The sequence below is a fragment of the Buceros rhinoceros genome, unplaced genomic scaffold (assembly GCF_000710305.1).
Source record: "Buceros rhinoceros silvestris isolate BGI_N320 unplaced genomic scaffold, ASM71030v1 scaffold7765, whole genome shotgun sequence".
NCBI lineage: Eukaryota > Metazoa > Chordata > Aves > Bucerotiformes > Bucerotidae > Buceros > Buceros rhinoceros.
Window position 1 is genome coordinate 14,924 of NW_010414512.1, and position 23,989 is coordinate 38,912.

At 36.7% G+C, this 23,989-nt stretch overlaps 1 protein-coding gene across 2 annotated transcripts in view; it reads right to left on the reverse strand.

Moving 5' to 3' along the window:
* Window positions 1-748: 748 nt before the first annotated feature.
* LOC104494300 (probable ubiquitin carboxyl-terminal hydrolase FAF-X) overlaps window positions 749-23,989 on the reverse strand; it is a 72,404-nt gene continuing 49,163 nt past the window's right edge. For both annotated transcript variants that reach the window (XM_010137114.1, XM_010137113.1), the window contains 16 exons: window positions 23,291-23,513; window positions 20,698-20,918; window positions 20,105-20,295; window positions 19,493-19,666; window positions 17,927-18,068; window positions 17,005-17,755; window positions 16,362-16,485; window positions 14,845-15,070; window positions 13,655-13,784; window positions 10,274-10,459; window positions 8,411-8,631; window positions 7,295-7,383; window positions 4,877-5,033; window positions 4,244-4,456; window positions 3,782-3,877; window positions 749-2,333 (listed from right to left, as the gene is read on the reverse strand). In XM_010137114.1, the coding sequence (XP_010135416.1) occupies window positions 2,199-2,333; window positions 3,782-3,877; window positions 4,244-4,456; window positions 4,877-5,033; window positions 7,295-7,383; window positions 8,411-8,631; window positions 10,274-10,459; window positions 13,655-13,784; window positions 14,845-15,070; window positions 16,362-16,485; window positions 17,005-17,755; window positions 17,927-18,068; window positions 19,493-19,666; window positions 20,105-20,295; window positions 20,698-20,918; window positions 23,291-23,513 (3,279 nt within the window). In that variant the 3' untranslated portion in view covers window positions 749-2,198. The remainder of the gene's footprint in view (window positions 2,334-3,781; window positions 3,878-4,243; window positions 4,457-4,876; window positions 5,034-7,294; window positions 7,384-8,410; window positions 8,632-10,273; window positions 10,460-13,654; window positions 13,785-14,844; window positions 15,071-16,361; window positions 16,486-17,004; window positions 17,756-17,926; window positions 18,069-19,492; window positions 19,667-20,104; window positions 20,296-20,697; window positions 20,919-23,290; window positions 23,514-23,989) is intronic.

Below are 23,989 nucleotides of genomic sequence, written 5' to 3' on the forward strand. Positions count from 1 at the left end.
TAAACGCAGTTGGCAAGGCTGAACTAGCACATTATATATTTTACCTATACAGTAAAAAATACGTAATAGTCACCTCTGAGATAGCTTGTTTAACAATTACTGGTTCAAATAAATATGAACTATTTCAACTTGAGTACTCAGGGTAAAATTTGAGTTAAAACCTCCAACGAGCATTCCCAAGATAAATGGGAACACTTTATCCAAATTTACTAAGTCCAGGTAAAATGGTATTACTAAAAAACTATGAAAAAATTTGAATTAACTTGAGCACTAGGGAAAACATGGAAGCATAAAAGTGATCACCGCTATGCAGCATATTCAAAAATCTTCCGTGTCTCTTCCTTATTATACTGAATACGTAAGAATGCACTCGCGACCGAATTCTCCTTTGTTCATTTCAAAACTACAGACCTTTAATCTGATAAGCAGCTTTGTTTCTATCAACTTATTCGTAAAAAACACCATCAAGCTTGTGCTCATTAAATATATATGTATATATAAAAAACATACAAAAAGTACAAGATAAATCACATTAAGAAACTTTTACAGTGTAATTGTCCTGATTATTTTATTCTTAAGGGCCAAATTTTTTTGTGCACAGAATCTCAATGTGACTGTTGTTCCAGAATTCAGCACAGTGCCACGGCACAGAATTCACCTTTCTGTGCAGCCCATTAAAAAAAAAAAAAACAACAACAAAAAAAACCAAAAAACCAAAAAAAACAAACACACACCACAGGACAAAACATTCTTCTTAAATCAAATTCTATTTGTGAATTCAGCAAAATAATTTCTATAAAATAAAACAGCAAAATATTTAAATAGTATAGGGTGGGCTGTATCTGTTTTGCAGGGGTATTTGGTTTTCAGACAGGTTCCAAAAAAATTACACACATTCAAGTTACCAATTTTCATTTAAATACAGTATTTACTGATGCGTTTCTTGAAGTCTTTAAACAAATGTTTATTCTGGAATAGAGATACCTCAGAATTGTATTTGACTAACCAGTAGTTTCTTTTATAATTAAACCCTGCTTCTAATGTTAAGATTTCCTGTTTAATGGATAAAGAGCTAAGACGATTCTCGCTTTCAAGTAGAAGTGTGAACGAGCAGAAAACCAGCAAGTTAACTTGGTGCAGTGGCACTCACAAGTACTGTGTGATTTTGTTGACTTCCACTTCACTGGGATGCAGTAGAAGGAAAGTGTTAGAAGTTTATCTAATAAGCTCTACCAAAGAAACAAAACAAGCACACCAAATACAGTCTATTATGCTCCAGGCATCCTGGCATAGCAAATTTTTGCATATTTGTTTTAAATCTTTTTAATTCCTATTACTGAAAACTAAGTGTTCTTTATCCCACCCAGAGACAGAACTGTCAAACATCAGATGTGAGGAACATATGTGAAACTGAAAACCACTTGTTTGTCACATTTTCCCTCCCCATTTTATAGTCTAGGTGTAAGAAGAAAAGGTTCTGAGCAATACAGTTGTCACATTGGGACAACTGCTGTCATGTTTTTTTCCCCCTCATTGGCTACACTAACTTGGTGTGAAGCCATGCTAAATGTTACAGCATAACTATAGCTTCAAAGTGATTAACCTAATACCAGACTGAAAAAGGCAATGAAAAAAGATCTAGAAACAATGTTACATCACCAATTTTCCACATCAACCAAATAATTAAAAGGTTACCAGCCATTACGTTGCTCATAGTAAAATCGACTCCAGTGGCAAAGAATTAACATGAAACTATTTTTGTGGTTGACATGGATAGGCTTTTTCGTAAAGGAGTTGATCCAACTGCCATGAGGCAGGCAACACTGGTTGCAGAGCGCAGCAGATATATCAAGAAAGTATTTTTTTGTTTTTGTAGATCTGTGAGTCTCATCAAGACAAAAAAAAATGTTTCTTGCTCAAGAATTAACAGTCAAACATTAATATACTATATACACCTTTGCCATTTACACATTAGCATCAGGCCATTTATTACAAAACACTATACACTTTCCACTGCAGGCGGGTTATATATTGACAGCAATTTTCTGCAGATAAGACAGTGAATAGACTCTCCACTCCATGTTGATTAGGAATAGTTTTTCTAGTTTTAAATATTAGCCAGACACAGAGAAAGGTTGGACTGTAAGGCCTGGGTGCACAGTCTTGATGGAGCAAGTTAATTGATTATGTGCATTTCACTAATCTTTTGTCTGCGGCGGGGAAAATTTTTCACTGCCTTCGTAATTTTCTTGTGCTCGTTGGCCAGTTCGCTGAGGGTTGTTCATATGATGTGCTGCCGGGCCTGTATATGGCTGTCCATGCACGTGGTTATTCTGTAACAAAGCATAAGCATTTTAAAGGGATATTAAACTCGTGGGCTGTCCGTCTCCTGACTAGTTACACTTGCTTCTCCCCTTTAACATGGAGAATACTGCAAAGCATCCTGAAGCACACTGAACTTCTTGTGTTGTAGTATTTACAGGAACACATATCACGGTTTCTTTGTTCCTCTGAATCACATCTTTCACTTACCTTTAATTTACATAGAGGTAAAAACACTTAAAACTTGCAGAAATAACTTTCAGCTTTTGAATAATAAACAGTTACATGCAAAGCAAAAGCGCCGAGAAAGAAATGAGATGAAAAGAAGCTGCCTATGTGCTGCAGACATAAAATGTGCACGTATTTTATCAACAGATTCAACCAGCTTGAATTTTTTTCCTGAAACAATGGGAAAAAGCATACCTGTATTTATGCAACATACTTCAGTTTTTAGGAGGGAAAACTTTCATGTTACAGAACTGAATGACATCTAGACCACTAGTTTTTTTGCAGATGCTCTGCCCCAACTTAAAAAGTCACACACACATCTGGCAAATGAAAACACCTCATCCATCTACTGTTTTGCAGAGTTTAACCAGCTGTGGAGAAATCAGGAATACGAGGACTGTGTGTGTTAGTGAGAAATGCCACCTCTAGCAAAGAAAGTGAACGCATCACACGGGAAATGGTGAGGTTATGGCACGTGTCTGAACTCAGGAGCTCAGAAAGGAGTGGGAAAATCTGCATGACTTACCAACTGCTCTGCTGAGAACACCAAGTAAGGAAAGCAAAGTGGAGGAAAAATGGGTTTGGGCAGGAAACGAAATTAAATTAGCAGATGTGGAATATGTAAAATGAACTGGAACAGAAAACGGCAACTAAATGGGGCATCTACTAATTTAGTCAATACAACGAAAAACCTGGTTGTGATTTCTTTCAGATCTGGCTTTCCACTAAAAGATATTTTAAAAGCTGCCACGTAACATAAAAACAGATCTCGACTTTTTTATGTACTTAAGATTTAGAGATCAGTGTTAACAGCACAAGTGATACGTAACAAAGCAACCTGCATTTTCCTGAAAGCCTTCCCATTACCCAAACTGAAATTCAGGCCGTGAGGCTTGATTTCGTATGTAAAAACAAGAAAGCAACTTATAAAATACTATCAATGTCAACAAATATGACAGAATCAAAACTCTGTATGCACTAGACTGTGATGGCATCTGTCCCCCAGTTCTTTCTATAGATGATTAACCCCTTATCGTAGGCCATTCTGACCCGAAACTCTGCTGGTGAAACTGTTCCTGGCAAAATGGAGGTCTATCTTTATCTTTATTCTTCAAGTATGATACTTGATTGTAACATACTTTTGGCTAAATGCTTATGATTGAAGTTACCATGAATGATAAAAAATGCTAGCGTGGAACTCTGAATAAATGGTTCAGCTCTAAACTTTTACCTGTTGATACTGGGAACCAGGTGAATGCGGATACAGTGGGGCATCTTCAGGTGGAGAAGACTCATGTTCATCTGGGGCATCAGGATCATCTGGTTCCTGAAGTTTGAAAAAAACGTTTAATTTACTTAGGTAAAATGTGTTACGGTTATTCTATCCAGAACCAATCCTACATGCAGGTGACACCCATAGCTTTTACTGTACTACATAATAATCTTCTTCGAACAGTCAATAACAATTCTATATTGCTAATTTTTTAAGTGACAGCTATCTACAAAAACAGCAATAAAAGTGGAAAAATACACAGGAGTATATAACTGAAACCGAAAAAAACAGAGATCTGTATTTACAAAATACTCATTACATTTGTTATGTCTATAATGACCGGAGACTGTGGCTCAGGTGAAATATTTTATAGAAGCACTTTACTCATCTGTTTTACCAAAAGTCACATTAATTCTTTACCTCTTCTGGGCAGAGTTCACAAGCTTTTGCAAGAGTCATTCTAGCACTGTGCGATCTCTCTAGGAAGTAGCCATTTGATGTTTCATTGCTTTGTATTGGTGGAGACCAATTATTATAGGTGTATTGGGGATTGCCAGTGTACGGTCTACGCTCAAGCTCATCTCCAAGCCATTCTACCGCCCAGGTCCATTTTCTCTTCAAATCACCATTGCTCTGCAGATGGAAAAAGAACAATTCAAAATTATCTTCTCTACTCTTCAAAATAGAACTATTTTCCCCTTCCTGTACATCAGCTACCAGAGAACAGACCACCAACACACATGCTGCTGTTTAAAAGACTCCCTGAAATATCCTTTTTTGCACAAAGAAAACTTCAAATTTGAAATGAAGCCTGCGGATTTGCATCTGCATCACAGAATCATGAGTGCAAGTTTAAGCAAATTCTTCTCAATCCCATACAGCGACTTTCTGACACAGGAAGGTTCGAATGAGTTGTACTTGGAAGCTGTACTTTCATTAAGGTGACGAAATTGAATAACGGTGGTTGGTGGGGGTTTTTGTCTTTTTTGTTATTGGGTTTTTTTGAACACAGACCTGAAAAAAGGCAGCAAGAAACAGAATGAAAGGTATCACCTGAAGGATCTGGTAGGCTACAGGACAGTTGCTGAAGAGAGCTACCATGCACTTTATACACTGGTAAGCTCTTTTCTGATAGTGATTCTTAGATCGCTGAATGGTGTCAAAGAGTCCATCCCTGTCATCCGGGATTCCCTTAAGTGCATTGTGAATCCTAAAAAAAGAAAAAACCACACACACAAAACAAACCAACCCAAACTTGTTAAGAGTTTTAGTATTTGAATTAAGGCTTCATTTACAATGTAATTATAAAAGGGATAGCTCATATTCTGACTGATTTTAGTAAAGAGGTTTTTTTTAAAGTCTAACTAGAAAACTAACTTGACACATCACATATATAGCAATTTTAGCACACTTGGTAATATTTAAACTCTCTGAATGAGATATAGAAAACATCTAAGTATCAATTCTAATCACAGCAATCAAGTTTAACTGGTTGTTTTTTATTACTTTTAAAAAAATATTCTGTGCCTTCTGCTCTCGAACGAGGGGTAGAGGAATTAATTGCCAACCTGAAACTGTGGAAGAGCCGAGAAACATTTGGCTTTGAAAACATAAGTCAGAAGAGGGCACAGAACCTACACTGATAGATTGAAGAGGTACATTCATGGCAGGAAAAGCAACTGCCCTCTTTCCTTACAGCCTTAGCAAAATCAGCTAACAGACTCCAGGCAACTGGTAACCTTGGTTCCATCTGTAAAGTTATGATGATCTTTACTTCAGCTGATTTAACTTAGTGGTACTTGTAACACTATTATCCCAAACTTGGCACTTGGACTTGCCAAATCAAGATAAATTTATGGGAGCATGTCTGATGCCAAAGAACAGCAGCAGCCATCTCACAGTACAAGAGTGCAAAGAGCACTGAAGGACACACACTGTGTAAGTTCAGATGATGTGTGTTTAAGAGTTAGAAGCTAATACCATTTACTATGGACAGTCACGCTACTTGGTTGGGGGTTTTTTTGTTTTGAAAGGTAAGACAAAGACCAGTAAAACTGTACGAATATCAGAGCAAAACCAAGAACAGGGCAGAGACCAGTACTCTCAGCTACTGCCAGAAGCAGCAGCAAGAAATCAGAGGATGACCACAGCTGGCCACTTAACACTCCTCTGCTGAAGCCTAACACAACTCCACTGCTAGTCCTGAGACTGTAATCTTGAACACAAAGTGATGTACATTTCCAAGTATAATGAAAGCCATGCTACAACACTCAACCTCCTCCATACTCCGTTATTTCAAACATAGCACCCTCCCAAACAACCACTGCCATGACTTCCCACTGGCATTTCCACCCTAAAATACATTAGTTTACGTTGCATCTACTAAAGCATGTCCAGCCTCCAGCCTTCTGTGGATTTAAAGGCATCTTATGGAAGAATCTGTTTATCAGGAAGAAAATACAAACAAACTGCATTATGTATGTATTACACATACATGCAAAACCGACGAGCTAATGTATAAAGGGTATTTTCATCCTTTATTGACGTTGTAATGCCTAGAGAGAAACTGAGTTGGAGGGATTTCTTCAGTCTCCACGTGCTGAAGTGTGGTAAGCCAGACCACCATCTGCTCTTAGAGTATCTTCTAAAGCTAGACAACTGAGAGACTCCTAAGAGTGCAGTCTACTTCTACGGTTAAGTACGAGTTCATTCCAATACCCTTACTGGACAGACCAAGCATGCTCTTACTCAAAGTACTTTTAAATATCATATGAGACATGGTTGCAAATGATTTAGTCACTCTAATATGACCTATATTCACTTACAAAACAGCAACATTTTGAAATACTGACCGATAGCATGCTGATGACATTAATTTGGTGTTACCTCACCTACTACTACTTATGTTCTGAAAAATTTACTATTTTCTCAAATAATCAGCATTTGCAATAGTTACATTTTTCTCAATTTCAACTTTTAAAAGCCTTATTTTGTAGACATATAAAAATTAGGTTTGGAACTGGATGAATATTTAATAAATTGTCTTGAAATGTGATCACACACAGTGTGATCTGGGAGAGTCATGAGGCATGTCTTGGTACCACTGCTATGACTGATGTGCTGCTTAGAAGTCCAGGCTATCACTGAACCTTCAGTCTCAAATGAGACATTTTTAAGAATCAAGCCAAGCACCTCACAATAAATACTAATGAGTTTAGCCTAAATGGTACATTCTCTTATGTGTGAAAAATGTAGCAAATATCTCAATAGAAGGAAGGTCAAGGTGAAAAATCGTAGATTTATCTCAAAAATTGAGATAAAATTGGAAAAAAAAAAGGCTTTATTCCTGTATTTTGATTTAATATATATTTAAAACAATCCTCTTCAAAGAATTAGCAACAGAACCACTGGGGAACAAAGCTGTACAAAACATAACAATGTTGAATTACAAAAAGACAGGCAAATACTAACCTGTGAGTTTGCCAGGAGTCCTCAATTAATAAGATTTGCAGAAGCAGATCCAAATAAGGTCGAAGCTCGTATGTATATGAATATGCAACCTTAAAAAGTATAAATGCAGAAAATCTAAGAAAACATTCCTTGAGGCATGTAGAAGATTACACGGTGAAATACAAGAACGCCATTCATTTGAAGTTTACTGTAATTTAAAGGATATTTCAATATACAATGCATACTTTTTTTTAAAAAATGTTGATTGTGTCAGAGTTTTTTGGGACTTGTACTTTTGATAGGTTAGTTTTCTGTGGAGTTTTTTTGGTTTTGGTTTTTAATGTAGTAGGCTTTGTAAAGGATAAAGTGTTTCCTCATGAAAGCATGAGCTGTTGAAGAAGCTACCTTAAAAAATACTTTCAGAAAAGCAAAAGTACAGAACTGGTATTGCTATATTTAGAGAGTACACTCAAAGGTTATCCTAAACTGTAAAACACATGGCTAGCAAAGTATCAGTGAAGTAATTTTTATTATGATTCAAGTGCCAAACAAAAGGATATAGAAGAACGTAATGTTTACATGGAAAGAAAAAGGGAGCAGATTAAAAAAAAAAGCTAACAGAAATAATAACAAAAAAAATTTGGAGTGGAAAACTGTGACTAACCTTACAGAGATTACAAAGGAAAAACAAGACAGTCTCATTCTTTTTTGAGTCTGAAGCCAATTATGTTCTACAGGCTTGTAAAAAAGAACCTTACAAATGTACTAAGAATAAATACAAGGGAAATCTTAGGAAATTATTCTAACTTTCCACGCAGAGTAAGAAGCTCTTTTATGGATAATGACAAAAAAGCTTTAGGAAATGCTCTTGCAATACATAAACAGCACCTCAGCCTACTTATTTCCCATCCATGACATAGCATTCCTAAGTCATGGAAGGGCGATTGCTTTCCTAAATGCACAGTACTTCAACATGATGCATAGACCTGAGAGTGTAAGTACCAACAGAGGATCTTAAGGAAAGTTAATTTATTAAGCACCTGTTCAGTATATAATACAACACTGCTATACGTAAATACAAAATCTTGCATCATACACATTTATATTCCCATCTTTCTTCTGGCTTTTTATTTTTACCTGCCAAAGAAGTTCACTGAGGACAGTGGAAGAGAACTGAGGATTCTCCCAACAGCAGAAACGAAGCAACTTGATGGTCTCTTCAGAGTTGCTGCAATCTTCAATAATTTTCTTCACATAACTAGTTCTCACGAACAAAATGTCTGCTACGTTCTGCTGAAGTGCCATTATAGGCTGAGATAAATTCGGATCACCGTAAGGGTTGGCCAGTGGTGGATTACCTAGAACAAACAGTTATTACCTATGAAACAGTACTGAAGTACTTTCACTGTACACACAACAAAATATAAATTGGTGTAACTCATCAAAGGAGAACAGATGGAGAAAAAAACCCCCAACCCCTCCCTAACAACTGAGTCTCTTTGAAAAAGACTATGGTATGCAATAACTGTGTTTCCTGATTGTGAAGCTTGACACTTGCTGCCTGAGAGAGCTATTTCTTCCTCCAGGTAAGATTATGCAGTGACAATCAAAGCAGAACAGCTGGAGACATGTTTATATGCAAGAACAGAAATTATTGAGAGTTTCCTCAGTGAAATCCTCTTATCTCCTGAATTTACCTGCTTCATTATATTTTAGGAAACGAGGTCTATTTACTTCACTAAGCAATGGAGAAGGGTTCAGAGGAATATCTATGTCAGATAGATAGGAATCTCTAGAGTGTAGAGAGAAGTAACATACTCTTCAAAGAACAAAAATTAATGTCTCTTATTTAGTAAGTTTCATTTTGTGTAAGGAAAGACTGTTGATTTGCTCCTGATGTTTCTAAATTTAGCAGTGTTTTGAGTAATTATTTGAAGATGCCCAGAAGTCCAAGGGTTAACTTTTCTAGCTCAACATGGTGAAGAATAAAGTAATTTTACTCTGCAAATAGTAATAATAATTGAGTAATGTTCATTACGAATACAGTGAATATACAATTATTTTTCATAGGTAGAATACCTCCTCAGTGTAAGCTTCAAACAATGCACTGGAAACAAAACCAAATAAAAACTGCCAAATGGTTCTGAAGCTTATTACAGCACAGTAAAATTTTCAGTTCATTAATCTTACTATAGCACATTCTACCCTATTGACTTTATAGCCTGACACATCAAGCTGTAATGAGTTTGCCATTAAATAGCTTCTCTACAAATTCCTAATTAGGTTTTCTAAAATATGTTTAATAGAATGAGTACATATACAGGCTATAAAGTCCACGTAGCCCAATATTCTGTCACCATTTCTCAAAAATAACCGCACTCTATTCAACTACTCAAGATATTAATGATTTAAACTGTGGCTGACTAATTTCTAACTGATTCTTTATCTTTCATAAATGAAAGTGCTGGCTTCTGTTAGTCGTCTTGACTGCAAATAAGCACCAAATAATTTTCAAGAGCTATCCACATCAATGCAGGATGTCTTTACTGATAAGCAGCATTAGCTACTTCAAAGCACACTATACTGTTTTTCCTGTAGAGATCACTTTCGTACTGGTAACATGAAAGTAATCTATTATTTTATTGCATACTTAGAATCAAAAGATCTTTATGCATCTCTCTAAAATGAGCGTATACTATTCTATAATAATTTCTATTTTGTAATCAAGAAACTTGTACTTTACCACTCTTTTTTTACCTATATCTTTAAGGAAAAAATCAAGAAGCATAAAATACCCTACAGACTTCCGTCTTGTGCTTTTTATTATAGCAGATCAGTTTTCTTACAACAAAGATTTCTGTCTTTAACAAAAGGAGTTGCTAAACATAAAAGGCAAACATTTTCCCAGCTAATCCTTTTAACACATCATAGGTAAATATGCACAAAAGACATCTACTAATATATTCAGTTAATCTAAGGAAAACTTGAAATTCACTATACCATTGATAGAAGACTGCATCCGCGATGACACATTGCAACAACGGATCAGTTGTGACACAACGGTGTATAGCTTCCCCAGTTCGGCATACTGGTATTTAATTGGAGGACCTGGACCTTCATCCAAAGCCACAAGCATGAAGGTTGCAGGAACGTTTAGTTTCAGAAGTTGTGTCTTCTCTGCTACACCTTTACAGGGGGTGAGGGAGAGGGGCAGAACAAAGCAGAACATCTTGTTTCTGGCACTGACTTTTTTTTTTTTTAAGAAAAATAACTACTCTTTACATGATTCAAAACTTCTCAGCTGCCAGTTTTCCTTATAACCATCATTAATACTTCCAGAGGAAAAAAAATAATCAAGTCAGTAAAGATCCACAAACAAATTATGTTCAGATGAAAAATCACATCGAAGGACAGTTGAAAATGACTACAATTCTTAAAAGAGCTCACCAGTACTTCAGAACTAGCATCTGTGTTAATCACAAAGCTCCAAAGAAGTCTTTTGGACAAAGAATTAATCTTTTTATTGTGATCCACATGCACCCAGGACACAATGAACATCCTTCACAGCATAGTTTTTTTACCATGGTGTCCTAGATATAACATTTACAAATTTAAGACATTTCCAACAGTGCCACACTATGAGTAAGTGTAAACAAGAGCAACAAAATAAATCTAAGAAGAAAAAAAACCAAACCACAAAAAAACCCACAAAATGAGGAAACCTCAAACACAATCAAAAACCCAATCAACCAAAAAAATCCAAATACACAGCTAGTTTCAGTGCAAGAATACCTTGCACATACTACACAAGTACTTACCAGTAAGTTTGATATGCCCCTTCTGATCCTGCATTCTGCTTCTCAATTTGCTTAAAAGTAATGATTTTTCATACATTTCCAAGCTTTTTCTTATTCTGAAATACAACTGGACCGTACCTATCATCTTTCTGATGAGGAATGCAGGTAACACCTTATTAGAGCTCTTTTATAGTATCTGTTTTATTATGTTAGATAGCTTTGTAGTTGCATCCTTTGTAGAACTCATTTCTTGCTTGCTTTCACATGAACAATATATTATTTGATTTCTCAAAATGTCAGACAATTTAATATTTTTCACAAAACTTGGGATGACATAAGAATGCTCTACTGTGGCTTTTGCTGAATGAACTCTACATCCATACAAAAGCCTTCAGTTAACAGTGGTAACACACAAGCACAACTGCTTAATATTCCATGTTTATCTCAGCAGAGTAGATTGTGGTAACAATCAGACCCCAGAATAAAACTTGGTTACGTTTTCCCATCTGACTTCTGAGTGCTTTCCTGGTCAGAGGCTCTAACTGCACTGACTATGGAAAAGCTAGTAAAGAAGAAAAGGTAAGTTAGAGCAGACCAACTGAATCTCTCTTCCTCTGTAATGACATTAAGTCCACTCACGGTCACGATGGAACTCTGCCTGACATAGAGAATGCTTTGTTAGACAAAGCATAGGAAAGCGATATACATTATAGGTGAAATTAACACAACTGCCAGATTAATTTTACAGATAGGAACTCAAATTTCTTTGAAATTTTCTACCCATGTGAAAGAGCTTTCAGAACTCCGTGTGTGTGTGAATTCTATGTGAAAACACTGACATAACGTCATTTGGCCCGATACACTTGCTTAAGACTTTAGCCACAAAGCAATCTAAATGAACCTTGTATTTATAACTTGCCTGTGTGAGCTGATAACCAGCAACAGCTGAGCTGCTCAGTATTATGGGCCTTCTCTCAAATTTCTAAAGAACTGGGTCTCCTAGCTTCAAACTATTTTACAGAAAAGGATGACAATATCATGTATTAGAGTAAAAGAGAGAGGGTAATAGACGCCCGCTATGGAAGTGTGTGTCTTGTATACTATCTCATCTAGAACTTGCTGTAGAGAAAGATGCTTTGTCACTTAGGCCTACCACGTGTAAAGATAAATGGATCCCTGATGGAAGGCTCTAATAATTGGGGAAAGCAAGAATGTAGAGCTCTGTGACAACGCACTAGACATGAATCCATGACTACCCTCACCAACCTGAGAGTGCAAAAGCAATCCTTTATTCATTTAACTTGCATTTTATTACCCTTAATTGCTCTTCCTCAGGGAGCAATATAAACCAGCAACGGACTAATCCATCTGAGAGAGTTTATTCAATCAATTGATATTCAGCATGCTGGTAACGCTAAGAGACAGCATGATTATAGCTGTTGATTTGAACATGAATAGGACTGATCTCAGTTTAACTGCAAAAATTATTTTGGTTGGAATAGTTACTTCAGATACTATCAGTATTATTTTAGTCTATTCTTAGTGTACAGTCTAGCAAGTTTCTATGCAAAGAACATACATAATCTAGAAAATAATACAAGTTTTTGTATACTTCTGAATCTGTATTTCTGTTTTCATAATGTTGGATAAAATTAAGATCCTCAAGAAAAATGGGAGATGCTGGAAGTACCACAGCCAGTACTTCATGTCCATCACCACAAAACTGATAATCATCTTATCTCCATTAAAGACTAAAAATAAACACTAATTTGTGATCAAACTCAATCTCTATCTAATCTTCCATCAGAAAATTTAAGACTCCAGTCTTTGTGAAAAGAATCAGTGTCCCCAGCCTGGGAGAACTTTACTTAAGACTTCCTGTATTGCAAAAACACTGGCTTTTCTTGCCTGTGTATCTTGGAGGAACTACAATATCCAATTTACAGTGGAATTCCCCAATTCTTACATTATTTTACCTCATATGACGTCTATGGTGAAAGCATTCTGGCAAACAATAACGTCTAAGAACATACACAGATTGAGCTATTTCCTCAGCCTCCCAAAGAGTCTTTAAAGGGAAGACAGATAGAGAATCAGTGTTTTGCATTCATAACTGTAAACTTCAAAGGTGAACTAAAAAAAGTAGAATTGAAAGGGCACAGCTGGAATATACAGACAAAGCATGACCATCTGTATTGACATTTCCATGAAGGAGAATCACGCATTCTCTTTTTCAGCTTTTTGTCTTCCTCAGCTTGTTCAGTCCCACATGCTTCCTGAGTCTCATGATCTCTCCGCAAATGAGCCCATCATCTCTCTTGCCATTTTTTTTTTACCGCCATACCCTCTCAGAAGGACAGATACTTATTGCTTCAAGCTTCTCATGTTAATCTGCTGAGGATGGCAGAAAGACCAAAGCCCAAAACTCCAAACTGGAAGAACAAAGATGCTCTAGAGACATCTAACGATAACAATCTCCCTGAGACTGAAAAATTGTTCTCCTGCTGTTACCTGTGTAAATGGATCATTAATAAAAGACAGTTTAATTCGGTGTCATCAGTAAAAGTGTGTGTAATTTGCTTACCTAAGTTGGCGTACATCACAAACAGATTGAAATACTGCTGCAGATGGCGCCCATGCTCAGATACTTCCCTTCTTAGAAGATTTAGTACCGCTCTCAGTAAGTGATCACTTAAACTTAAGTTATCATAAGTCTATATAAAAAAAAAAGTTTTAGTATTAGTTGTTGAACCTATCAAATTTTTATTTAGTTTATACTTTCTACTATGGCAGAAAGCAGAGTTGGTTAGAAGGCATGGGATTCCTACAACCTCCAAAATACTAACAGCTTGTTAATCTTCTGTATCTCATGCAGCGACACACAGGGAGCAAGTCTCCCATCACTAAATACCGTGTAAGTCCAAGGAATTATGCACGTATAGAAGATTTTAATTGAGCTTTTTCTCCAACAGCAGCTAGGCTTAAATTCTCAGAAAAGGACACGCAGTTCCACTGTGAACTTCACAGACTAAGACAGGCAGCAAAATCACCCTTACAGGATTAGCTCGGATATCTCATGAAACAAAACACTGTCAAAGCATGTGTAGCTTTAACTTAAGACAAATTCTTTTGATGGATACATTAGTTAAAACATCTGGAGGAGGTAAATGGAACAATACAAATAAAAACTGTCGTACTGTAGACATGAAAAACATGACAAAACAAAGGCTCAAAAAGGTTGATCTATTTAAACTTTAACACAGTCCAAGCAAAAACATTATGACACATTAAGACTTTGGCTTTTCCTGCGTGTATAGAATCAGACAATTCACTGTCTACTTCTATGCGATTTTTGATGATTTCAATGTTGCAGGACACAGGGAAGAAAACTTTGGTAACTCCTGTATGCTTTTGAGGGTTTTGCTTGGGGTTTTTTGACTGATTGTTTATTTTTTAATTCTAAATTAAAAACAAGGCTTCACTCCCCTACATATTACTTCAGTATGAGCTATTTTGTGTATTTCACACTCGCCACTCAACTTAAAGTTCTCACTAATTAGTCTTCAGAGAGATTTACAAACAATGGGAAACTGAATCTCTCTGACAGCAACTCTCACACAAACTCATGAGGTTACCTCATGTTATGTAGTGCAAAATGGGACTGTACAGCTTTCCTGTGAACATGCATGTATTCCAGAATTTACTTTACATTAAATGCTTACAACGAAGAAGTAAGAGTAAGTTTCAGAAGTTTTTCACTAGAAAATTAAATACCTGACTGGAAGGTCCAGGAGAGGCAAAAGGTGAAGGACATGGTCCATCTTGCAACGAAAAATGTGCAATAAATACTATGAGTTTTGCAAACGCACCCCTCACTTCTGCACTAGGGCATTCCAAAAGATACTCAGAGAAGCGGTTTGAAACATTAAAAAGGACGTTGTGTGCAAACCAAAAGCGTACATTCTTGCTGTGACGAAGAAGGATGCATAACGCATCATACCTGAAATAGAAGAAGACACAACTGAGAGATCATGACCAAATGGAGACATTAATGAATTTTGGCAGACATATTCTTCTGCAGAATTTGAGGAAAATACATGTTAAAGGTGATCTCCAAACATATTTGCTCACAATATGCTTACAATCAGATAAACTGTAGTTCCTATAGAGATATTCTTTGTTACTAGCAACTGTAAATGAAGAAGATACTTCAATTACAAAACTAACATTTTACAGCAGCATTTTACTTTTATCACCTGTAAGAACTAAGACGTAACTCCCAAACTCCTGCTCAAAGCAGGTCTTAAATCGGCAGCCATCATTCACTCTGTTTTGGAACTGGGGGAAAGGGTGAGTGGCGGCAAACATGCGAGGTTTCATGAGACAGGTAACTAAATATGTAACCTATCAGGAATTTATAATCTCATTTACCGATCTACACACAAAATCCATCCCCCAGAAACCAAAGAGTGAAGTATCTGTTCCAAAGAGGGTCTTGTGTTATTCTGTCCTCCTTCCTGTGCCAGTATTTTAACTCCTCTTGGTCTCTTAAAATAAAAGGAGCAACTTGGCTACTCTGAAAGTTGCTACTGGAGAAAATCTTGAGGTACACATTTGCTATTATTACACAACTACTTACTAGAAGCTGGTAAACTACTGGTCATTATGAATACCAGATTTTCTCCCTGGTTCTATCAGCAGTAACCTACACTCCTTTCCCCAACATAGAACTACCCATCTTAAAGACTAAAATGCTGGTGTCATGAGTAAGACTGTACTGTGTGCTACACTACAGACTTGAATTACAAGCCTGGCAGCGATGTACATAAAGCACTCTCCTAACGGAGTCCAGAAGAGTACATGCATGTTCCAGAAAAAGAAAACAAATATAAGCTGTAAAAGTGGGTTGAAAAGAGCTTTTTTAAAAAGTGACTCAAACCATGAACAAACTGTTCTGAATTGGTCAGAATACACAAGCTATTAGTTTTGTGCTAGCTGTAGATTATACTCCTTTTCCTTTCCACAGGACAGACAAAAGGCAGATTTAAGCACTGTTTGAAAACGAATTTTGAAGCTGTTCAGCTCAGCAGCTTATTTTAAGGCTCAGTTTCTTTTCAGTATTTTATGTTCAAGTGTTCTCCCCTTTTTATATGCACCTTGACCACGTATCTGGGGTAGGAGGGAAAACAGGACAGACCACTAACACCTTTTATTGTGGTACGTATACAACTGGGAACTTTTAACAGACATCAAATTTTCGAAACTGTAATTGTGGTTAAAAGGCAAGATACCAATCGCTAGCAGGGCCACGGACTATTTTCTTTGTATGAAATCCTGTGGTGAAAAGAAATCTAGCAGCAAGCTGAATACTAATCATAGTTATTTCTTCTGCTTCAGGCAACAGATGATCTTGTCCTACAAGAAAAATGAAAAATACTCACATGTAGACAACATAAAAGCAATTTACTTTCAACAATTTAACTGATTCCAGATTACTATTTTGTTGACAACGTGTTCCAATTTTAGCAAGAAACTCCATCAAACAGGCTCTAGCTTCTATAATGTACCATTTGAAAATGTAAGCTTTACGATAGGTACCTGGAAGCTAACATGTCTCATTTTTAGAATTCAGCACCTCACCTTTGAGAACTGTCTTCAGCAGAACAGCCCACAAATTTAAGTGTTTTATCATGACTTAGAATATAAGCTGAATAACAGCTGACAGCTTATCAAAGTCTTTTTTTGCTACGTGTTCTGTCATGTTATCACTGATGAACAACTCAACAATGTATGTTTAACTGCTGAAGTTCAGAAAGACAGAGTATTTAAAGCAGAATGCACAAAATTTTCACTGGCTAGGCAAATTCTTAACAACATAAATCAGAAATCTTCTTGCAAGAAATTAATCCGTAACTATTGCACTAACATACTAACCTGGAGGAGGATTTAGGTAGACACTATTACAAGTAAGCAACTTCTTTATGAACTGGAAATACTCTAGGCTGTACTGCATACGATTATGCATGAACTGCACGTTCTGCTTCCGTACACTTCGTTCAATGGCTGATGGCATTTTAATCTGATGGGGTTTAGTGGTGATAGCGAGTTCTGAAATATATTTTATTAGTTCATTGTCTTTGTCTATTGTGTCCATACGTTCATAAAAAAGAATATAAGCATTCCACCACCTCTTCTGGCGTCTGTAGGACATACGCTTCATCATGTGATCAAATACTTCTCCCATGTATTCTCCACCAAAACACTGATTTTTCATTTCTTCATCATCATCCATTTTACACTCTGTCACATCTCCATCATCAAATTTATACCACCGATTCTTTTCACCATCTCCACCATTCCTCTGGATAATGTAAGAGTAATAATGTCCACCACTGGCCTGGCCACTGTGTACAAGTACACCAACAAGCCTGTATTTTGTGCTCCCAGAGTGTTCGTTTTCAGACTGTTCATTTTGTATTATCTGGTTTTCAGGATTTACATCATCTCCTTCCAATTTAGCTACACCTGCCACTGTGTAAGGCTCCATGTCCAGCTCTCGTGGAAATTCAAAATAATCATTGAACTTGATTGCACATTCCCTTTCCCAGTCATAATCAAATCGTTTCAACTGGATTGCAAGAACTGGAGGCAACTTCTTAATCAACAAGCGTTTCACTGTATCAACCTAAAAAAGGACGTGAACAGTTATCAGCTTTTGAGTTTCCATTCATATACTCTTACCAACAACCAAATTCAGTAATTGAACTTTTTTTTCCCTGAACACGAACTAAGACTGAACTTATCACAGTTATAACATCACAGTTGTACACCAATTTAACATGTAAGGAATCATTACCTTTTTGTTGCATTTTTCACAATGATATGCATTTGCACCTTCCAGTAAATCTCCTTTGACATACTGTTCCAAAGAATCAAGAAGGTTTTGGTGATTTCGTATATCTACATTCAGAGTTGTGAAGGATTCCTCACATTCATACCTACCAACGAACAGACAGGTGTTAGAGACAGTAGAAATGTGTTCAACTTTTTAGGTTTTACAGGTGCTACACACCATCTTACTGCAAAAGTTTTATTCAGCATTTGATGTCGACTTCTGGGAAAAGGAGTTAAGCGGTAAAAAAAAGAACGGCACTCTTTTATTGCAGTCTGCCTACAATTACATTGCAGCATCCCTCACTGTATTTTTGGATCTGCAGTATGTATAGTTATTTCAAGAAGATCATAGAAATGACTCGTGTGTCAAGTTCACTGAATAGAAGCGGAAGTTGAATCTTTTGGCACATCTTGATTTTAAAGCAGCTGAAGTAGCATGACAAACTCTTGGCTAACTTAAGCTAGTAGAGAAGCACAGATAGCAAAGTAGAGTATTTTTTCCATTACTGACCTTTACAGTCAGGAATTAAGACTGATAAATACAAACACTGCATCATAGCTAAAGACAGACAACAGTTAAAAAACCGATTCCCATTCCAAAAATTCCCATTTCTCTAGCTGAAAAAACATGAATAGTTGTCTTCATAAAATTGCTTTGCATATTTAGGACTAGCTTTTACTCAGTGTGTTCTGATACATCCTTCAAACAAATTCCTAGCAAAGAACCAGCAGTACTTGAAAGACCAACCAGTTAAGACATATTGGAAACAAATTGTTTTTTCAAAAAAAGATTAATAAACAACTGCTGAAAAAGAACAAGTCCATCAGTAGGCCATCTTGAATCTTACATGCAATTTTAATCATCCACCTCAAAAGGGATTTAGAACAAAAAGCCTAGAGAAGAACAACTGTAAAACGCCGAGTTCCACTCGCTCACTAAGCATTTGTCATAGATCACCATCCTCAAGACAGTGGGCTACAGCCTTTCAGTCAGATTTGGTATGGGTGGTTTTGGTTTGGCTTTTTTTTGTGGGTTTGGTGTTTTTTTTTTTTTATATATATACCCTATATGATGCTAAAAGTCAGTGTTCACATTTTAAATTAATTAAAAATACAGCAGAAATCTTTAAAAAAGGTAAAACTTTCTCCACCATTCCCCTGAATTACAGCTTACATAGTCTGAATGGAGCAACAGCAACAGCTGTTGGCCACATCTTAAAATTTTATACACTGCGTTCGGTCCCTCAGTCATTTTCAGTTTTAACATGAAAAAGCTGTATCTTCCTCCCCTGATCAATACACAATGCTTCACATATACTCCGCCAAGTAGACACAACAACCAAGTGTTTCAAGGCACCTGAAGACAAACTGATGTAATGGCTGTAGAAAAAACAAGGTAGCAAATTCTATTAGCTTTAAAAAAACCCAAACCCACACAAAAACCCCACTCTTGACTCTTCAGTCACTTTTATAAGGACACAAACATAAGTTGTTTTTCTGTTTAGAAAGAAGATTCTAAAACACCTACCGATGTGGGCATCCTTGACAAATCTTCTGATCAGCAAAGGACCCTCCTAAAACTTTACTTAACATTGCTGGGTGGCCCAAAGCTTTTAAAGCTTCATCTAAACTGTCCACCAAGGAATTAAAAAATTCTAAAGCATCATGTTGTTCACGTAGATTTACAGGTTCACCCCAAAGTCTGAAAACAAAAAAACACACTCCTGTTAAATATTTTTTGCTTTGTTTTCCAACAATTTCTTTTCTAAAAAAGCATTACTCAAGTTATTAATCCCTCTTACTGAGCAGAACTATTACCGGTTGGTGATGTAGTATACCAACTCTTACTCTGTTTCTGACACATAACGGTAGATAAAATCAAGCTTTTCTGTATAACTTCATATTTAAGCCAAAGTCTCAATATCAAGGTCAAGAACTGCTAGAATTCAAAATAATCTTGTTGTAAACTTTTGGTTTATTAACAGACTTCCACAGAATGGTGAAAAGGTATGATAACATACAATGCTGCACAAGTCCTGCTAATTTACAATTAATATCGCTATTATTATTTCTTCTACGATCAGTTTTGTTGCATTTCAGTGGTCCAGTGAACAGACATCAATACTAAATTTCTGTTTACCTGAATTGTTTCCAAAACCCTCTTGGTACATAGTACTGTAGCCTGGAAGCTGCTAAATGACCAAAAATTACTTGGAGATGCCTCAGAACTCCAATATTGTACTCTTTTCTATCTTCTGTTTTACTCAGTGCTGGTTTGTCTTCATACTGATGTGGATAACCAAACACATCGTCTCGTGGGTCAACATTGCTCTGAAAAACAGAAGAAAATTTGAGCAATTAACTTTGATATGTAGCTGTCTCATAGCTAGCTGTAACCCGTGTTTAATTTAACAATCTAAGGTGTTACATATTCTCATTTGAAGACACAAATAGTGTCTTTGTATACATTAATGGAGTTCCGGTGGCAGAAGTGATACACAGTGCTTTCAAGAACAAATCCACGAGGAGTAAGTGTGCAAATCCTGCTACTTCTATCTTTTGAACTGGCTCTCCGGCAGCAAGAAGAAAAAAATATTTAAGTAAGAAATACTATGTTATTGTCCCCACTGCTATCACTGGAAAGCAAAGTGATTAGCAATTTCAATTTGTTACAACCTTTTCATTAAAAAAATTCTATTGTAAGATAAGCAAGTTCTACATAATTAAATTTACCTCATTGTCCTGCTTTTCATCCCCAGACATGTCATCATCTACATCACTGCCTGTGCCTTCAATTGCAAGAATCCCATTCCTGATGGCTGGAATCATGTACAGCTGCTGAATGACAGAATTCATGTAACAAGTGGCACCAGCATTTTTTAGTCCTACAAATCCCTTTGGTGGTCGAGGCCCAACAGGTGGCAAATATTCCCATTCTGTAAGTGCCTCACAAGCTAAAAGAAAACAGCAGAATGTGATGAGGAAATCACTTGGGTATAAAAGAATTAAGACCATCAATGCAGTTCAAAGAGCAGTTGCACAAAATTAGTATTAGTCCATATCACACTGCACTTTAATAAAACACGTTCCACCAGAAAACTTAATTGCTATAATTAGTGCAACTTCTATGAATGATAGTTTTATCTGTAATCTTAACATTAAACCACTTTCTTCTATTACGTAACTAAAAAGGTGGTCAGATAAAAATTCAGTCTATTTACCTATGAAACCAAAGTCTCTCCTCCACACCAGTGAGTTTTTTAGATGAAGAATTCAGTTGAATGAATATAGACTATATAACCAATTTGTAATACCTTTAATATTACAGTATTTCACTCGTACCTCACTTTTCCTTGCCAAGATGGCAAGTTTTACATAATGCTATCTATATGATTTGTTACATTCATATTTTTTCCTTCCTGAGTCTTCTCCCTTGGACCTCTCACATCTCTTCAGCGTACATTTACAATCACAGATTTCCTATGCTAACCTGCTGTGGTTTTAACACAAAAAATTCTGATGTACCAGAAAGTAAGAGAGCATGCATGTTTACAAGCAAGCTTTACTTGGTGTATGAAACACACAGCATGCACAGTTCATACATGTGTTCTCTCTTCTGTCTGACAGACCATGGATATCTGGTGTTCTATGGTGCTTATCAACTACTTGAGTGGAAGAAAATGCCATAAAATCCTTCTAATTGTGAGGTGATAAGAAATACTCTATTTCCCAATAGAAAAGAGTGAAGAAAAAAGGATGAGGCAGCAGGGGAAAACCATAAAGCTTCCCTTTTCATTTGTTCATTCATTTGTTCAGGAAGAGACTGAAAAACCTTAAAAGACTCACCAACTGGGCAAGTAGCACTGCGGCTGTAAGAGGCAGCGGACAAGTCCCACTATGGGATATTACCTGTAGTTGCTTATAGTTTTACAGAATCATAAAATTGTCTCGCTTGGAAGAGACCTTTAAGATCAAGTCAAACTGTCAACCCAGCACTGCCAAGTCAACGTGGCAACCAGCAACTTCTGCTAAACTCTACAAGTTTAAACATTGTTAAATCACAGAATAGTTGGGGTTGGAAGATGTGCTTAAACACGTGTTTAGTTTCAAACTCCTGTCATGGGCAGGGACATCTTTCCTAGACCAGGCTGCTCAAAGCCCTGTCCAAACCAGCCTTGTACACTGCCAGCAATGGGGCATCCACAACTCCTCTGGGCATCCTGTCCCAGTGCATCACCACACTCAGGGTAAACTTTGAGTCTACTTTAAATCTACCCTCTTTCAGTTTAAAATCACTGCCCCTTGTCCTGTCACTACTGGCACTGCTAAAAGGTCTCTCTCCATCTTTCTAAGTCCTCTTGAAGTATTGAAAGGCCATAATAAGGTCTCCAAGAGACGACTTCTCCAGTCTGAACAACCCCAATTCTCCCAACGTTTCTTCCTATAAGAGCTTAGGTTCACTTGGTTTTGGTTTTTGGTTGTTTGGGTTTTTTCCTTCTTCTGTTAATACTACAGCCAAAGTGGTTTAGTTACCCCATTTATGGCTGCAGAAAATACATTTGTTTGTTCATTTTTAAGAAAGTCTTACATGCTTTTTATTGATAACAAAATCTGTGTTAAGTGTGAGACTTCTGCCACCCCTGTGAAAAACAGCCCAAGTTTCATTTGACTATCGGCTTTTGAAACACTAACATTTGCAACAAAAATTGCTATAATCTTTCTTCAGAGAGGAGAAAGTTCTTTAAGTGCAGAGCTGTGCTGAGACAAGGCCAAACTGAGAGAACAAGTATCTGAGAAAGAACTATGACAAGCAGAGAATGAGTACTAAACTAAAAAGGGAAACAGGACAGCAGACCTGTGTCTGTGTGTGGACAATGATGACAAATTAGGTGAGCAATCAAGAGACTGGCACTACAACTAAGCCGAAGATACCTGATGAGGTTCTGGGTTTGGTTAGGCAGAGTCTGAAACGAGGAGACACAAGTAGAAGATACAGACAGAATGAACTTCCTGGGAGCTGGTACAGACAAAGGGGAGAAGCCAGAGACCAGGGTAACAAGGGTCAGACCGTGTAAGTGACTGGGGCTGGAACCTGGATGCAACTACGTAATGCAAGTCAACACATTTACTGCATAAAGAACAAATAAAGGCTACACTGACAAACTTTTCTAGATTTTGACAGCCTGATTTCACAACATTAAAAGCAGCCACAAACAAACCCCAAACTAAAAGATTCAGCATCTAGTTCAACTGATAATATAAACAAAATCAATACATAATGTATACATTAAAAAGTAGAAAATAGATAATTAAAAATATTACATACTAGTGATTGCTGTACCTATGTAATACATTTCAGTCAAGGTGTCTACTATCTGTTTGAGATTTCGCACACATCCAACTGCTAGCGCAACTAGTAGCTCAAAGCCAGCATTAATAGTAGCTGGTGTACTACAGACTGGTATGGCCTGCTCAGCAGGCAATTCTCCATTTCTCATGTATTGTAGATAAACATTGGATGCCGGAAAGATGAAATCATCTATCAATTCCTGGAGGGGGAAAAAAAAGGAAGAAAAGAAACCACCTGTTACCATAGAAAGGCAAACCATTTTATAACAGATTAAGAGTTACCACATAAATGAATGTCTGATAATAAGAGGAGTACTTAAAACACCCAAGAGTTAAAATTGAGATCAACACCATAACAAGCTTTATATCTAGAACCCAGCCCAACCTGTAACCCAACATCCCAAGCACCATCCCCACCCCCGTTGAAAGTCCAAAATAAATCTATATTATTCTTGATTGGTAAAAATGTTCTTTTGCCAAACAAGTGTTATCTACAAAGCTCTTCAGCAATTAGTGCTGAAAAAAAAATCTACAATACTCCGGCTGTACAAAGAAAACATGTCTGATTAAAGAGACACTCAGATGCCGTGCATTTTTTCAAACCTGCCATAAACTTTAGTAACATTAATTAAGAACATGTGGAGAAAAGACAATAGGGGGGTAATGAAAGTAAACA